General features: G+C 44.1%; 1 protein-coding gene across 1 annotated transcript in view; it reads right to left on the minus strand.

Moving 5' to 3' along the window:
- Nucleotides 1–14,555, minus strand: part of PPP1CC (protein phosphatase 1 catalytic subunit gamma) — a 65,577-nt gene that overhangs the window by 16,215 nt on the left and 34,807 nt on the right. Inside the window, exons 3-4 of the mRNA XM_068245483.1 lie at nt 10,843–11,073; nt 5,859–5,963 (exon numbers count right to left, since the gene is read on the minus strand). Coding sequence (XP_068101584.1) covers nt 5,859–5,963; nt 10,843–11,073 — 336 coding nt within the window. The remainder of the gene's footprint in view (nt 1–5,858; nt 5,964–10,842; nt 11,074–14,555) is intronic.

Consider the following 14,555-nt stretch of genomic DNA (forward strand, 5'->3'; position numbering starts at 1 on the left):
CATTCCCCAGTTTCCCTGGCTCTTATTTGGTACATCTGCCACACAAAGGAAGTTGCAGGGCATGCTGGGTTTTCTTTCTTCACTTTCCTCTCAGACATAACTAATGCAGCCCGATTGGCTGAAGCCTTTTTCCCTCCCGTTTTCCCCTCCCACACTTAACAGTGCTTAACTGTTTTTAAGCTGTTCTGCTACCAGTGTTTTTTTTTCCTGGTATTAAAAGGTTAACTGTAGTGAGAAGGCTATGGAGGCTGCCATATTTATTTCCTTTTAAGCAATACCAGTTGCCTGGCTTTCCTGCTGATCCTCTGCTTTTACAAGACAGCCTGAACAAGCACACAGCAGATCAGGTGTTTGATATTGTCAGATCTGACAAAATTAGCTGCATGCTTGTTTCTAGTGTTCAGACACTGCAGGCAAATAGATCACCAAGGCTGTCTGGCAACTGGTATTGTTTAATGGAGATAAATATGGCAGCCACCACATTCTCCTCACTACAGCATTCCTTTAAGATTCTTTACGGCAGAAAAGTTAGAGCAAAGAAAAAAATGCTTAGTTTCATACCACTTTACCATTAAGGTTTTTTTCACCCTTACGGACCAGAGACAATCTCCACCTGTCAGGCCTGGAACCCACTAGTGTTTAGGGAGCACTTTCAATTGATAGCAATTTCCCTAAATGCTCTGCCAATGTAAGTGGATAGGACTGATTCACCTAGAGCGATTGCAATTAAGGAAATTGCAGAGAAAAAAAAAAAAGAAAAAAAAAGAAAAAAAAAAAAAAAAAAAAAAAAAGATCAACTCACCCGGGGCTTCCCTCAGCCCCCTGCAGACAATCGGTGCCCTCGCAGCCCTGCGCCGATGGCCCAGGACCCGCTGGCGAACACTTCCGGTTTGGCCGTCACCGGCCGACAGGCATGGGAACGCGAGTGATTGTTCGCGTTCCCAGCCTGTATATCGCCCCCCTATACTGCTATTGCGGCCAGGAGGTCTCTTTTTGTGACTTTAGGCTCTCTTTAAGGTGCCCATAGACCTGACGATTATGGGCAGATTTAACAAAGACAAATTTACCTCTAATCGAATCTGATTAGAGATAAAATGTGTCTCTTGGTTGCAGCTGCCCATAAACGACAGGCTGATTCCCATCAGATTACAGCATTAAATATTCAGGGAATCAGCTGAGCCCGCCAAGTCCGCCCCGCCTCTGCCCCTCTAATGTATAAATTTAGTTGCAAAAACCGTAATATACCCTCATGACATAAAGCTGAGTCCCTAACAACGTTTTCCCCTAATGTCACCAATTTAAGAAAAAAAAAAAAGTTATATTTTGGTAGTGGGGCAGAAGGGTTTAGTTTATTTTATATAAAGTGTAAAATGTGTAGTTTCACCACTAGATGTACACACACACACACTATTCTTACAGGAAAGATCATTAGATTCTCCTTGAAGCCATGATCTTTCCCTTACAGGTACTTTGGGTCAGGGAACACATGTTCCCATTCACCAATCAAAGATGTAACGATAAAGACAAAAGAAATACCGAGAGCCCAATAGTGTAGTATGCAAAACAAGGTTGGAAATGAAAAGTATATACTGTATATACTCACAAACGTGGGTTACCTCCTAGGTAACCACTGTATAGGCAGGTGAGGAGATTAGACCTGTCCTCACTCAGGATTAAAAGTCGCTCTCTGTAGATAAGGAAATAAGGGGCAACACCCCTCCACCAGGGGTGGATATTGATAATGTAAGAGTGAACAGAGGCGTCAGCAGGATAAAAGGTTCTAAAAGGCTTAAAATCCCTCAGGAGGTGGTGGTGGACTCGCCTTCCCGAAGCAGACAAGATACCGTCAGTTTTATGACAACAGGTTTATTATACACTCCAAAACAGTGCAACGCGTTTCACGGGTATGTTCCCGCTTCCTCAGGCAACAGATAGGAGTACACTGTATAGTCTCAAGGTCACGACAAGAGGCGCTATTTGTGACCTTGAGACTATACTGTGTACTCCTATCTGTTTGCCTGAGGAAGCGGGAACATACCCGTGAAACGCGTTGCACTGTTTTGGAGTATATTAATAAACCTGTTGTCATAAAACGGACGGCATCTTGTCTGCTTCGGGAAGGCGAGTCCACCACCACCTCCTGAGGGATTTTAAGCCTTTTAGAACCTTTTATCCTGCTGGCGCCTCTGTTCACTCTTACATTATCAAAGATGTGTCAGTCTCGGCAGCGACCAACATATTAAAAACATCCATTTCCTGTTCATAGGATGATTTTAATACTACCTGTGCTACTGTAGTGGTTAATAATGGATTTATATTAAAAAAATGGTAGACTACTCCTGAGGCACAGAACAGCTGTGCAGAATTTGAGTTCTACAATTCAATTGTATTGTTACATAAAAAAAAAATAAAAAAAAATAAAAAAAAAGCCTAAATTGCCATTTTATGTCTATATGGTAAACAACTGCCATATTTTTTCAAAAAGGTGGAAAAAAGGGGAAGAAATTTTTTTTTTTTACTTTGTTACACCCTGCTCACACATGGTGTAGAAATTTGTAGTATTTCAACAGTGGTTAGCCAAGTCTGCTTTGAGATCTCGCTGTACTCATTTCCTCTCTGCAGTTGCTGGCAGTGACATGCATGACCTCAGAAAAGGAGGTGTCTGTATTAAGATGATAACTCCTATAAGTGGCTAATAGAGCAGCCAAGAATGTGGTGAATGAAAGTGCTGGATAAGCTCTCTGTAGTTTCATCAATAGTACATTCAACAATCATCTAAATTTTAAAAATGTTAGCATCTTCATAAACCGTATAAAGAATTACATATACAGCTACAATATAAAAGGCAGTTTGCAGAAGTTCATAGAAGAAAAAAAAAGTAGGGCACAAAAAAAAAAAAAAAAAAAAAAAAAAAAAAAAAAAAAGTTTAAAGCTGCATGCACGCATGATTGAAGTAGGCTGAGGTGTGTGAGAACGACCTCCGTGTGTACAGCAGCTCCCAATAAGCAACCACTGATCTGCCATGTAAATCAAAATAGCTGAGCAACGGAAGATTACTTTCTCGCCCCACCGCATGATATTTGTGCCACACCGTCTCTCCGCCCCCTCCCCTGCATTGAAAGAGTGCGTAGTCCGTTTACAGACTGCCTATGCTTCTGTACAGAGTTGACCGAGCAATGTCACCAATGTGTACTGGCCTTTAAGAAAAAAAAAAAGATTTTTTTATTTCAAATACTCCGTATTAGGGTTCACATTACCACTAGTGCTAGGGGAACTTAATGCACTGCCTGCTAAATAGAATAAAAATAACCCTTCACTCCTAACTCAGCTCAAATACTCCACTGTGTTCACATCATAGCACACAGGAGAGTGAGGAGGAAAGCTGATCAGAGGAGGTAACTAAGGGTGCCCATACATGGTACAATGTGATTTTTTTGCGATTAGATAATTTAGTTAGATCGAATATAAAGATTTTTCCAGCATGTCCCATCTGATTTTTTTCTCGAAAAAAAGGATAATCGTTCGAATTTCTTGATCGAAAAAAAACTACTCATTCGATTTAGATCGATTAAACAGGATAATCGAACATTGTACCATGTATGGCCACCATTAGGTAGATGTGCAGCAATATAAATTAGCAGTCAGGGAGATGTGTACACCACTACTGACTGCTTGTGAGGTTAAGGCGCGTACACGACGTATTTTTTCAAACAAAGGGTCCATCATACCGCCGACAGTTCAGTACAAGCTGTTGGCAGACTGAGGAGACAGTTTTTGACTGATCCACTGAGCGGGAGGATCTGTCAGACGAGTCGTTTGAAAAATACGGCGTGTATGAGTCTTTACACTTACGGCTCTGCAGCTTGTAGCAAAGCTGTGGCTGCTCTGTTTTGTCCATGCTGGGAGGGGGACCTTGATAAAGATATACTGATGCTGCCTTTCTAACAGCCAGATAAGTGAAGACAAACATTGCTGTAACCTCAAAGTATACCCGAAGTGACATGTGACAGACATGTGTATGTACAGTGCCTAGCACACAAATAACTATGCTGTGTTCCTTTTTCTCCCTCTCTACCTGAAAGCGTTAAATATCAGGTATGCAATTGGCTGACTCAGTCCTGACTCACAGGAAGTGACTACAGTGTGACCCTCACTGATAAGAAATTCCAACTATAAAACACTTTCCCAGCAGAAAATGGCTCCTGAGAGCAAGATAAGAGGTAAAAAAGGGGAATTTCTTGAATCAGTGAGGGTCAAACTGTAATCACTTCCTGGCTGAGTCAGCCACTTACATACCTGATTAACTCTTTCAGGCAGAGAAAAAAAAAAAAAAAAAAAAAAAAAAAAAAAAAGGGAACACAGCGTAGTTATTTGTGTGCTAGGCACTGTACATACTCTATCTCATGTCACTTTGGGTATCCTTTAACCCCTTACCACCTGAGTAAAAATCTTTCAGCTAAGTAATTACTAGATTATACACTGAGGAATTGATCGCAATCCCCCTGTGCAGGAACATGGTGCTGCTCTGCAGAGCTGAAACTTTTGTATCTTGAGGCATCTGGATGATATTACAGCAGAGAGGAGTGAGGAAAGAAGCAGAGCTGTGTGAGGAAAGAAATTGCTCCTAGTACTTGTGGTAATGTGAGCACTAACATACAGCATTTAACTACTTGCTGCATGCCGTGCAGTATATTCACGGCCCTTTAAAAAAAAGACAGGATGCAGCAGGGCCGTGAAAACAAGTCTGCAGCAGCATGCAGCCGCCGCTCGCTCCCGTGCGCGCACCGCCGTTACCGCTGCTTAGAGGGGAAGTTAATGAATGGGACCGCAGGTCCCATTCATAAATCTAAGTCCCCGATTCAATGAATACCAGGGTCTACGAGATGCCGGCATTCATTGCATCTTCCTGTGTTACACAGCCACGGATTACTTCCGATTCACGTGCTTACGTACGTGAATCGGAAATGACGACTGAGGACATCTTGTGGCCAAATAGTATATTGCACCAAAATTGCTTTTTATTTAATAAAAAGCCCCACACTGACTGAAATAATTAACTATTTCCCTCCCACACCCTCCCATATTACCCAAACTTTTTTTTTATTTATAAAAAGGGGGGGGGGGGGGAAATTACATAAAAAAAAATAAAAAAAAATATATAGGTAGTTACCTTAGGGGCTGAACTTTTTAAAAATTTATGTCAAGGCAGTATATTACTATTAATTTTTAATTTATGGGCTTGTAATTAGTGATGGACGCAAAATTGAAAAAATGCACCTTTATTTCCAAATGAAATATTAGCGCCATACATTGTACTAGGGAAATTTTTTGAACGTTGCAATAACCGGGACAAAAGGGCACATAAAGTGTGGCTTTTATCCACAGTAGAATGTTTTTATTTTAACACTATAATGGTCAAAAACGGAAAAATAATGCATTTTATAATTTTTTTTTCTTATTATTCATGTTAAAATGCATTTAGGATAAAATTCTTGGCATACTGTACCTCCCAAAGAAAGCCTAATTGGTGGCAAGAAAAACAAGATATAGATCATTACGCTGTGATTAGTAGTGATTAAGTTATTGGTAAAAGAAAGGGAGGAGCGCTGACAGGTGAAAATTGCTCTGGTCCACAAGAGGAAAAATGCCTCAGGTGTCAAGTGGTTAAAATAAAAGTTGCTTTAAATTGATATATGTCCTTTAGGAAAAACTGGACCAAGTCTTTATTTGGTGAAAGAAAATCCTTTATTTGGGCATGTGCCCCACTTCTGCCTTGCAATGGTTTTGGAACAGTTTGCCCTAGACTTTCAATACTTCAACAATTGTATAGGCTACTTACAAAATGGAAACCAGCTTACCTCCATGACAGCAGAAAATCTTCTCATCTACTATGGCAGCTATTGGCAAGCAATTAAAGCAGTCTGTAAAGGTTTTCCATAATTTAATGTTATATCTTCTTTTACCTACAAAGGAGGTGGAAGAATAAAAGTTAGGTTAAAAAAAAAAAAATTCCAAGTGCTTCCTGCACAAAAATAAATAAAAAATTCTTTGACAGTCATTGCAGTAAAGAAAACCAGCAATCTATGCTGTGTGAGAGACATAAAAAGCAAAGAATGTCTGTGCAAATTAATAAGTTTCACAATATACAGTTTTGAAAAGAAATTCACCATTTAAAAATGCCTTTTAACATTGTGACATCAAATATTGTATTGTCCTATCTATACGTGATCAGGAAAGATGATTTTCAGTAGCCTCTGCCAGTACAGAGTGCAAGAGGACACAGGGAGCAGCCACTAGACATGCCATGGATGTGGGAAAGGGCCCCAGGTACACAATTATAGGGTGGGGAGGGTGTGGAGACCAAGTACATTTTGTGACCACAGCCCCTCTGGAGGGCATTTTAGAAGGCGAAAAAAAAAAAATGGTTTACACAGTACTGGAATATTTAAAGAAACTCTGAAGCGAGTCTTAAATCATGTTTAAAGCTTATTACTGTAAAGCACTATAGATCGTGCTAAACCCGCCGCATCTCCGCAGTAGAACTAGGGGTTTATAACCCCCCAAATCCCCTCTTCAAAGTCGGGGGAGTGCTTCCTGATGAGGCAGAACTTAGCGTGGTAGCTCTGTCAATCCCTGCCCCTCTCAATCTGCCTTCACAGAGAGGGTTAGGGAGAGGCGGAGATCCGCACGGCAATTGACGCACATGAAGGCAGAGCTACAGCTCAAAGCTCTGCCTCCATGAGCAGCAAAATCCACGACCAAGAAAGTCGTGGATTTTGCAGAGGTGATTGGGGGGGCGGGGGGGGGGGAATAAACCCCTCCTTTTGCCACAGAGATGCGGCGGTTTAGCACCATCTATAGTGCTTTACAGTAATAAAGGCTTTAAACATTTAGGCTGGTTTCACACCAGGACATTGCGTTTTAGGGGACGTTATGGTCGCATAACGTGCCCCTAACACAAAGCCTGGTGCTCCCTGCTTTGGACGTCAGAGTGAGCCGCGTTGTGCAGCTCACTCTGGCGTCCGTGATGCGCACTCTTGGACGCATGCGGCATCACGTGGTCCCGCCGGCCAATCGCTGCACAGAGCGGCCGTTCCAAGAAGTAAACACTGCACGTCACTGAGTGCAGCGAATATTAATTAGCCATGTGCCTGGCCGCTCCTCCCCAATGTTACTGAGCATGTGCAAGCAGTCTAACGCGGCTCTGCCGCTTACAAAGTACTGCATGCAGTACGTTGACTTATGGCGCAGCGTTACTGTGTAACGCAACGTGGGCACTGAACAGCCCATTGATTCTTTCATTGCTGTGCGGTGGGCTGCGTTACAGGCTGCACTAACGTGCGCCTGTAACGTCCCACTGTGAAACCAGCCTTAAGACTCGCAGTAGCCCCAGTGGAAACAGGCTGCATGAACCATGAAACCATGTGCAGACATGTCATCCAGAAAGTAATGCCAGTTTGCTATTTTGTGCCATGTAAGGTATGGTGTAATTTAACATGCACCTGCCAGGTTAACATTCATGCCCAGTGGAAGCCGCCAGACTTGAGCGGCGAATCGCGATGGCTACAGGTGGACGCCATGCCCCTCTTAATACTGACCTTTACTATTGGTAAGCACGAGCACCTTCTTGCAGTGTCCCGACGCTGCTCTTTGCACGATCTGCACTTTGTTCTTTCATGCTATTTGCACATTTCGCTATCCCTACTTTCCTATGGGATCTTCTTTGCACGTATATGGATTGTTTGATTATTAATTTTTTTTACAGTGTTGGTGCTACTGATTTTGTCTATTACTTATTGTTGTGGATGGCTATGTACATTACACACTTGTGTACAGTGCTGTCTTTACTATCACTAGTTGAGTGGTCAGCATTTAGTATATATTGGTCATTATGGTTATTATGCCATCATTATATTTAATATTTTCCATTATTGGTGGGTGTTTTGGCATGGCTGCCTTTCCATGTTTTTAAGTGTTTTTATATTTTGTTGAATAAAGATTGATTATGTTGACACGTAATTTTTGAGTGGTGCGGTTTTCTTAGGGAACTTCTGTCTCTTGTTTGCTCATGCCAGGTTAACAGTCTACATGTGCAACTCATCACATAATGGCAGAACAGCATTTTGCAAAGTACCGAGGTCGGATGAGACAGATACTGCATCAGTGCGATCTTATACAGCACTATATGGTTGAAAGAGGCACCCAGGTTGTAGTTAAAAGCAGTTTAAAACCAGAAAAAAGGTTTGAGGTTGCTTACCTCAATGACAACAAATCTTTGCATAAACAAAAGATTTTATTGGTAGCACAGGTGGCGACGCGTTTCTAAGCCCGCTTCCTCCGGCCTATAGCAGTGCCAAGCCAAATAGGATAGTGAGCTAAGGGAGGCTCCCTTAGCTCACTATCCTATTTGGCTTGGCACCGCTATAGGCCGGAGGAAGCGGGCTTAGACCCGCGAAACGCGTCGCCACCTGTGCTACCAATAAAATCTTTTGTTTATGCAAAGATTTGTCATCATTGAGGTAAGCAACCTCAAACCTTTTTCCGGTTTTAAACTGCTTTTAACTACAACCTGGGCGCCTCTTTGAACCATATAGTGCATCTCAACCCCTACACATTCCCCGAGTGAGAGGTGGTGGTGACAGAACACACGCGGTGGATCTGTCCCCTTTTCTTTTCCTAAGGAGTGCGACCACACCAGGTCCCCAGTGACCACCCCGAGTGGAGTCGGGCTAATTGTCTCCACCTGCTTCCTGTGGTCGGTTGCCCTTCTGCAACCCACCTTTGTGAGTAGATATTTTTCTTATACATCAACCTGTTTCTACATACTACACCATTGGGCACCCGTTTTTAGTCCCCTGTGTCTTTTTAGAAGGTGTCTTCACACCCACTATCTTATACAGCAAGGCATGAAACAATGTTTATCCATTACAGAGCATTAGACACTACCTTCCCTCAACCTGCTCCCAAAGCATACTTTACTTTCACCACTGTGGAATATTGAGCTTTGATTCAATTGGTATAGCCCAGAAAATTCTGTAGAACTTAAAGCACATGCATGTAAGGTTTTTTCCCTCAAAAAATAAGTAAATTTGTGCAAACAAGTTACCAAGATGGTTTACAACTGTATGATTTTACAAGGCGAGTTACTTAGCAAATCCTACAGATTCTAGAGCCAGACTATTTTTCACATAACTCCCGCACTTCGTGTATTCTATAATTTTCGTCTAGTACAGAGATTTGATGTGACTGATCAGACTGACTCTGCAAATGTATGCTTTTTGGATGTAATGAAGTGTCAGATGCTTTTCTGCAAGAGTGCAGAAAAGCATTTGATAGCATTTGGCATTTTTCCCCCCTGCAGGGGGACACAGGCACCATAATAAGTGACCCTGAAAGAAGCATGTTGCTTCCAGGGTTGGTTAAAAACGACAGGGGAAAAAAATTGGGATTGGAACACTGCATTTGTGCAAAATGTTAGTGCAGGCGCTGCCCATCCACTTGAATGTGCAGTGCTTTAACAACGAGCGCCACAGCTGGCAGTAAACCTCCTACAAACGCCCACGTGAACCAGCCCAAACAGTATTTAAAAAAAACGGGAAAATAAAAGTTTATACCTATTGTAAGGGACAACTACCTACGAAAAAGTAATGGTGTATTGTACTTCGGGACAAATTTATATCCAATGTGTACACGTGAACTGATTTTACAATTTTTTGCTACAGAGGTCCTCTACACTTAACTTTCTCTACCAACCACCATGTTTCAGACTCACAGTAGTAAGTACTCCATGTAACAGGATATACGTGCATGCTTAATGATTAACCTCTTGACGACCAGCTAACGCCGATTGGCGTAAACTGGTCGTCTGCGGGTTACCATGGAAACGGCCGCTCGATCGAGCGGCCTTTCCATGTCAGTTCACGGAGGGTGTCTCCGTGAACAGCCGGAGAGCCGCCGATCGCAGCTCTCCGGCAAAATGTAAACAGGCGGGGAAGAAATCCCTGCTGTTTACATCATACGGCGCTGCTGCGCAGCAGCGCCGTTAGGCAGATCGGCGATCCCCGGCCTCTGATTGGCCGGGGATCGCCGGCATATGATAGGCTGAAGCCTATCCTACAATGCGCAGGACGGAACTCCGTCCTGCGCATTACGGAGAGAGGGAGGGAGGTAAGGAGCGGGAGGGCAGAAATGGCTGCGGAGGGGGGCTTTGAGAAGCCCCCCCCCGCAAAACGCAGATGGCCGGCGGCGATCAGACCCCCCCCAGCAGGACATCCCCCTAGTGGGGAAAAAAGGGGGGTAGTCTGATCGCCCTGCTGGACTCCTGATCGGTGCTGCGGGCTGTAGAGCCCACGCAGCACCGATCAGTGTAAAATCCACTGGTCGGCAAGTGGTTAAGTGCCAGCAAAAAAACAAAAAACCCTGCTTTTTACATGAATTTATGTACCTCTGCAGACACCCAGTGCAAAAACCTATCAGCTGCAGAATGACTAGGGAGTGCAGGAAATGAGCCTCCCCAGCCAGCAAAGATACTTGCAAGCTTCTGCTTCCTGCTTAGAATGCTCGCATCTGTGCAGACTAGTAAGAACGGAGCTGCAATATCTACAGTACACAAAAGAGCTGCTTAAACATTAGCATGTCAGAAATTAAAAGCAATGCAACGGTGTTACACAAAGCAACATTGCAATATTGCAAGGTCTTCTCCCTAGTGAAAAAGGCCAAAAGCATCTTGCTACATACAGAGTCTAGAAAATATGAAACAGGCCGTTAAATATAGCTTTGTTTTTACATCCAGAAGCCTCCCAAAATGCAACTTTCCCATGATCCAGTGAAAAATTTACTTACATTCATCATAAAACCCATAGATTCTGTTAATGCTTGCACACTCATGATTGCCTCGAAGAAGAAAGAAATTTTCTGGATATTTTATTTTGTATGCCAAGAGGAGACAAATTGTTTCTAAGGATTGCTTCCCTCGATCCACATAGTCACCAAGAAACAGGTAGTTGCTTTCTGGAGGGAATCCACCATATTCAAAGAGACGGAGCAGATCGTAGTATTGTCCATGAATATCACCTGCAAAAAAGTTATAAAAAACAAGCATCAGACACAAGGTAACCTGTTCCAGCAGAAATCTTGCACCCCCGAGTTTCATTACAACCACTTCTCAACTAGAACTGCCCATAGATTGGGCAATATGGGCAACAGATTCCTCTCTGATCAGATGATTGGAAGGATCCATCTGCTTAAACTCCTCCACACAGACTTTAATCAATTTCAGTGTGGCATGTACCTCACATGACCACTAGAGGCCTCTAGTGTTATGTCACAGGTGTCTGGAGACTGGAGTGGAGAGCAGAGGCAGCCAGCAGGGAGGAACACACCAGAACTGCACCCTAGACATGTGAGTGTAGCTCCTGCATCACCTTTGGCTCCAGTCCAAAAGAGAAATAAGGGCAGCACAAATTACCCAGGTGTCAGAGCGTGCAAGTGTTCATCCGTGTATCGATGGGACTCTTAAAAGTGTATATTTCAATCTAGCACAGCGCCTTTACTGCAAATCTTTATTGTACATAAAGCAACTACAAGGTTACATTAAAAATGCCATTCAAGTGGCAACACACCTCCGTTTCAAGCCACACTGCATGCTGTGCTGCGTGAACAAGAGCCTGTGTGGTTTGTAATAGGGGAGGGGGGGGCTGTTGCCACTTAACAGCATTTTTTTAATGTAACCTTGTATCTGCTTTCTGTACAATAAAGAAGATTTGCAGTAAAAAGGTGTGCTGGATTGAAATCTACACTTGTGGCTCCTGCCTGGGAGCCACTAGCAGCGCTTCTCTAAGCGCTTGTGATTTGTAAAGCTGTTAAAAGCAGGTCAGAGATGAAAAGCTAACGACGGCAAGTAACTGGTCCATTTACAGTGCTGCCCATAATTATTCATACCCCTGCCAAATTTTGACTTCAAGACACTGAAGCCTCCAAAAAACCCTTTTTATTTAATAAATGTGTTTAACATAATAGCCCTAACTAAACCGCCGCCATAAACTAAGTTCCCCAAACTCCCTCCCTCTCCCCTGCAAAATCCACGACTTTTAGTCATGGATTTTGCTGCCCTAAGCACTTCCGTGTGAGGCAGAGCTATGAGCTGCAGCCCTGCCTCACACGTGTCTGTCAGCGGCGGATCTCTGCCTCTCCCCCGCCCCTCTCAGTGAAGGAAGACAGGGGCGGGGGAGAGGCGGTGATCCGGGCTGACAGACGCGTGAGGCAGAGCTGTGGCTCATAGCCCTGCCTCACACAGAAGCGCTGCCCGTATTGCCCCCCGGGGAGTTGGGGGGGGGGGAATTTAGTTAGATTAGAGCGGGGGAATGCGGCGGTTTAGTTAGGGCAAAGATGTTAAACAGTTAAATAAAAAAAAAAAATTTGACAGGAAATGACATGCGTCTCCCAAAAGATAAGACTATGTACAAGAGGCATTATTGTGGTGGTGGGGGCAGCTTTTATTTACATTTGAGCAAAAAGTGTCTAGACCAAAATTATTCACACACTTCACAAACTGTCACAGTCTGGGGGAAAATCCAAAGTTCTACACCATTCCAAACAGTCCAAGCTGTTCTAAAGCATCTTACTTACCCTAATTGAGAACAGCTGCTTTAACCAACTCAACATGTGGAAAACCGCAGAGCCCAAGCCTTCAACCCAAAGAAGCCTTCAACCCAAAGAAGCCTTCAACCCAAAGAACACCATCCCCACTGTCAAACATGGTGGTGGAAACAATGCTTTGGGGAGGTTTTAAAGCCAATGGACCAGGGAAACTAATCACAGTAACTGGCACCATGACAGTGGACATTTCAGCATGGCAATGACCCAAAACACAGCAAAAGTACTGAATAAATGGTTAGCAGACAAACCTTTTGGAGTGGCCTAGCCAGAGTCCTGACTTAACCCTCCTGGCGGTATAAAAAAGATACGTCAGGAGGCAGCGCGGCAGTTTTTTTTTAAATTTTTTTTTTCTATATCATGTAGCGAGCCCAGGGCTCGCTACATGATAGCCGCTGCTCAGCGGCATCCCCCCGCCCTCTTCGATCGCCTTCGGCGATCTCCGATCAGGAAATCCCGTTCAAAGAACGGGATTTCCTGGAGGGCTTCCCCCGTCGTCACTGACGTCGGGTCGTCATTGGGAGTCTCGGGCCACCCCTCGGCGCTGCCTGGCACTGATTGGCCAGGCAGCGCACGGGGTCTGGGGGGGGGGGGTGCGCGCCGCACCGTATAGCAGCGATTGGGCGCGCGGCGGCGGCGGCGATCAGGGTGCTGGCGCAGCTAGCAAAGTGCTAGCTGCGTCCAGCAAAAAAAAAAAAAAAATGAAACAAATCGGCCCAGCAGGGCCTGAGCGGCACCCTCCGGCGGCTTACCCCGAACTACGTTCGGAGTTACCGCCAAGAAGGTTAAAGGGACACTTAAGTCAAACAAAAAAAAATGAGTTTTACTCACCTGGGGCTTCCAATAGCCCCCTGCAGCTGTCCGGTGCCCTCGCCGTCTCCCTCCGATCCTCCTGACCCCGCCGGCAGACACTTCCTGTTTCGGTGACAGGAGCTGACAGGCTGGGGACGCTAGTGATTCTTCGCGTTCCTGGCCACAAAAGCGCCATCTATGCTGCTATAGCATATATCATATACCATATAGCAGCATAGAGGGTGCTAATGTGTCTGGGAACGCGAAGAATAACTCGCGTCCCCAGCCTGTCAGCTCCTGTCACCGAAACAGGAAGTGGCTGCCAGCGGGGCCAGGAGGATCGAAGGGACACGGCGAGGGTACCGGACAGCTGCAGGGGGCTATTGGGAGCCCTAGGTGAGTAAAACTCTTTTTGTTTGACTTAAAGAGAAACTCCGACCAAGAATTGAACTTTATCCCAGTCAGTAGCTGATACCCACTTTTACATGAATAATATAATGATTTTCACAAACAGACCATCAGGGGGCGCTGTATGACTGATTTTGTGCTGAAACCCCTCCCACAAGAGGCTCTGGTACCTTACGGTACTCTGGGCAAACTGCCACAATGTAACAATGACACACACAGGAAATGGCTGTTTATAGCGGTCTGTTAAAGCCAGAACAGCTACATAATCTGCCCACAGTAACAATGTCACCATGTAATACATGTCAGAATGTGAATCTGGGAGAGGAAAGACTTTACAATGAGCAAACTGACTAAATCATGTATACATAATTATTGTAAAAATTAAGCACCTTTTTATATTAAATTATTTTCACTGGAGTTCCTCTTTAAGTGTCCCTTTAAAGGGACACTGAGAACCTCTCATGGGCATGCCTTTAAGACTCAGACCAGTACTGGAAAGTACTTAAAGATGCATACCTTTCTGTAGCTTGTGACCTCTCATCTGATGCCTGAATCACCGTTCTACACCAAATTGTTTTCGTTCGGTTTCAATTTAAAAAAGAGACTAACAAAATTTTCAGCCCCATTTCTTCTATCCTATAAGTTCCTATACCTGTTCTAATGTGGTCTGTCTTACTGCAGCCTTTCCTAGTTGCACAGTC

This window comes from Hyperolius riggenbachi, chromosome 1, assembly GCF_040937935.1.
Source record: "Hyperolius riggenbachi isolate aHypRig1 chromosome 1, aHypRig1.pri, whole genome shotgun sequence".
NCBI lineage: Eukaryota > Metazoa > Chordata > Amphibia > Anura > Hyperoliidae > Hyperolius > Hyperolius riggenbachi.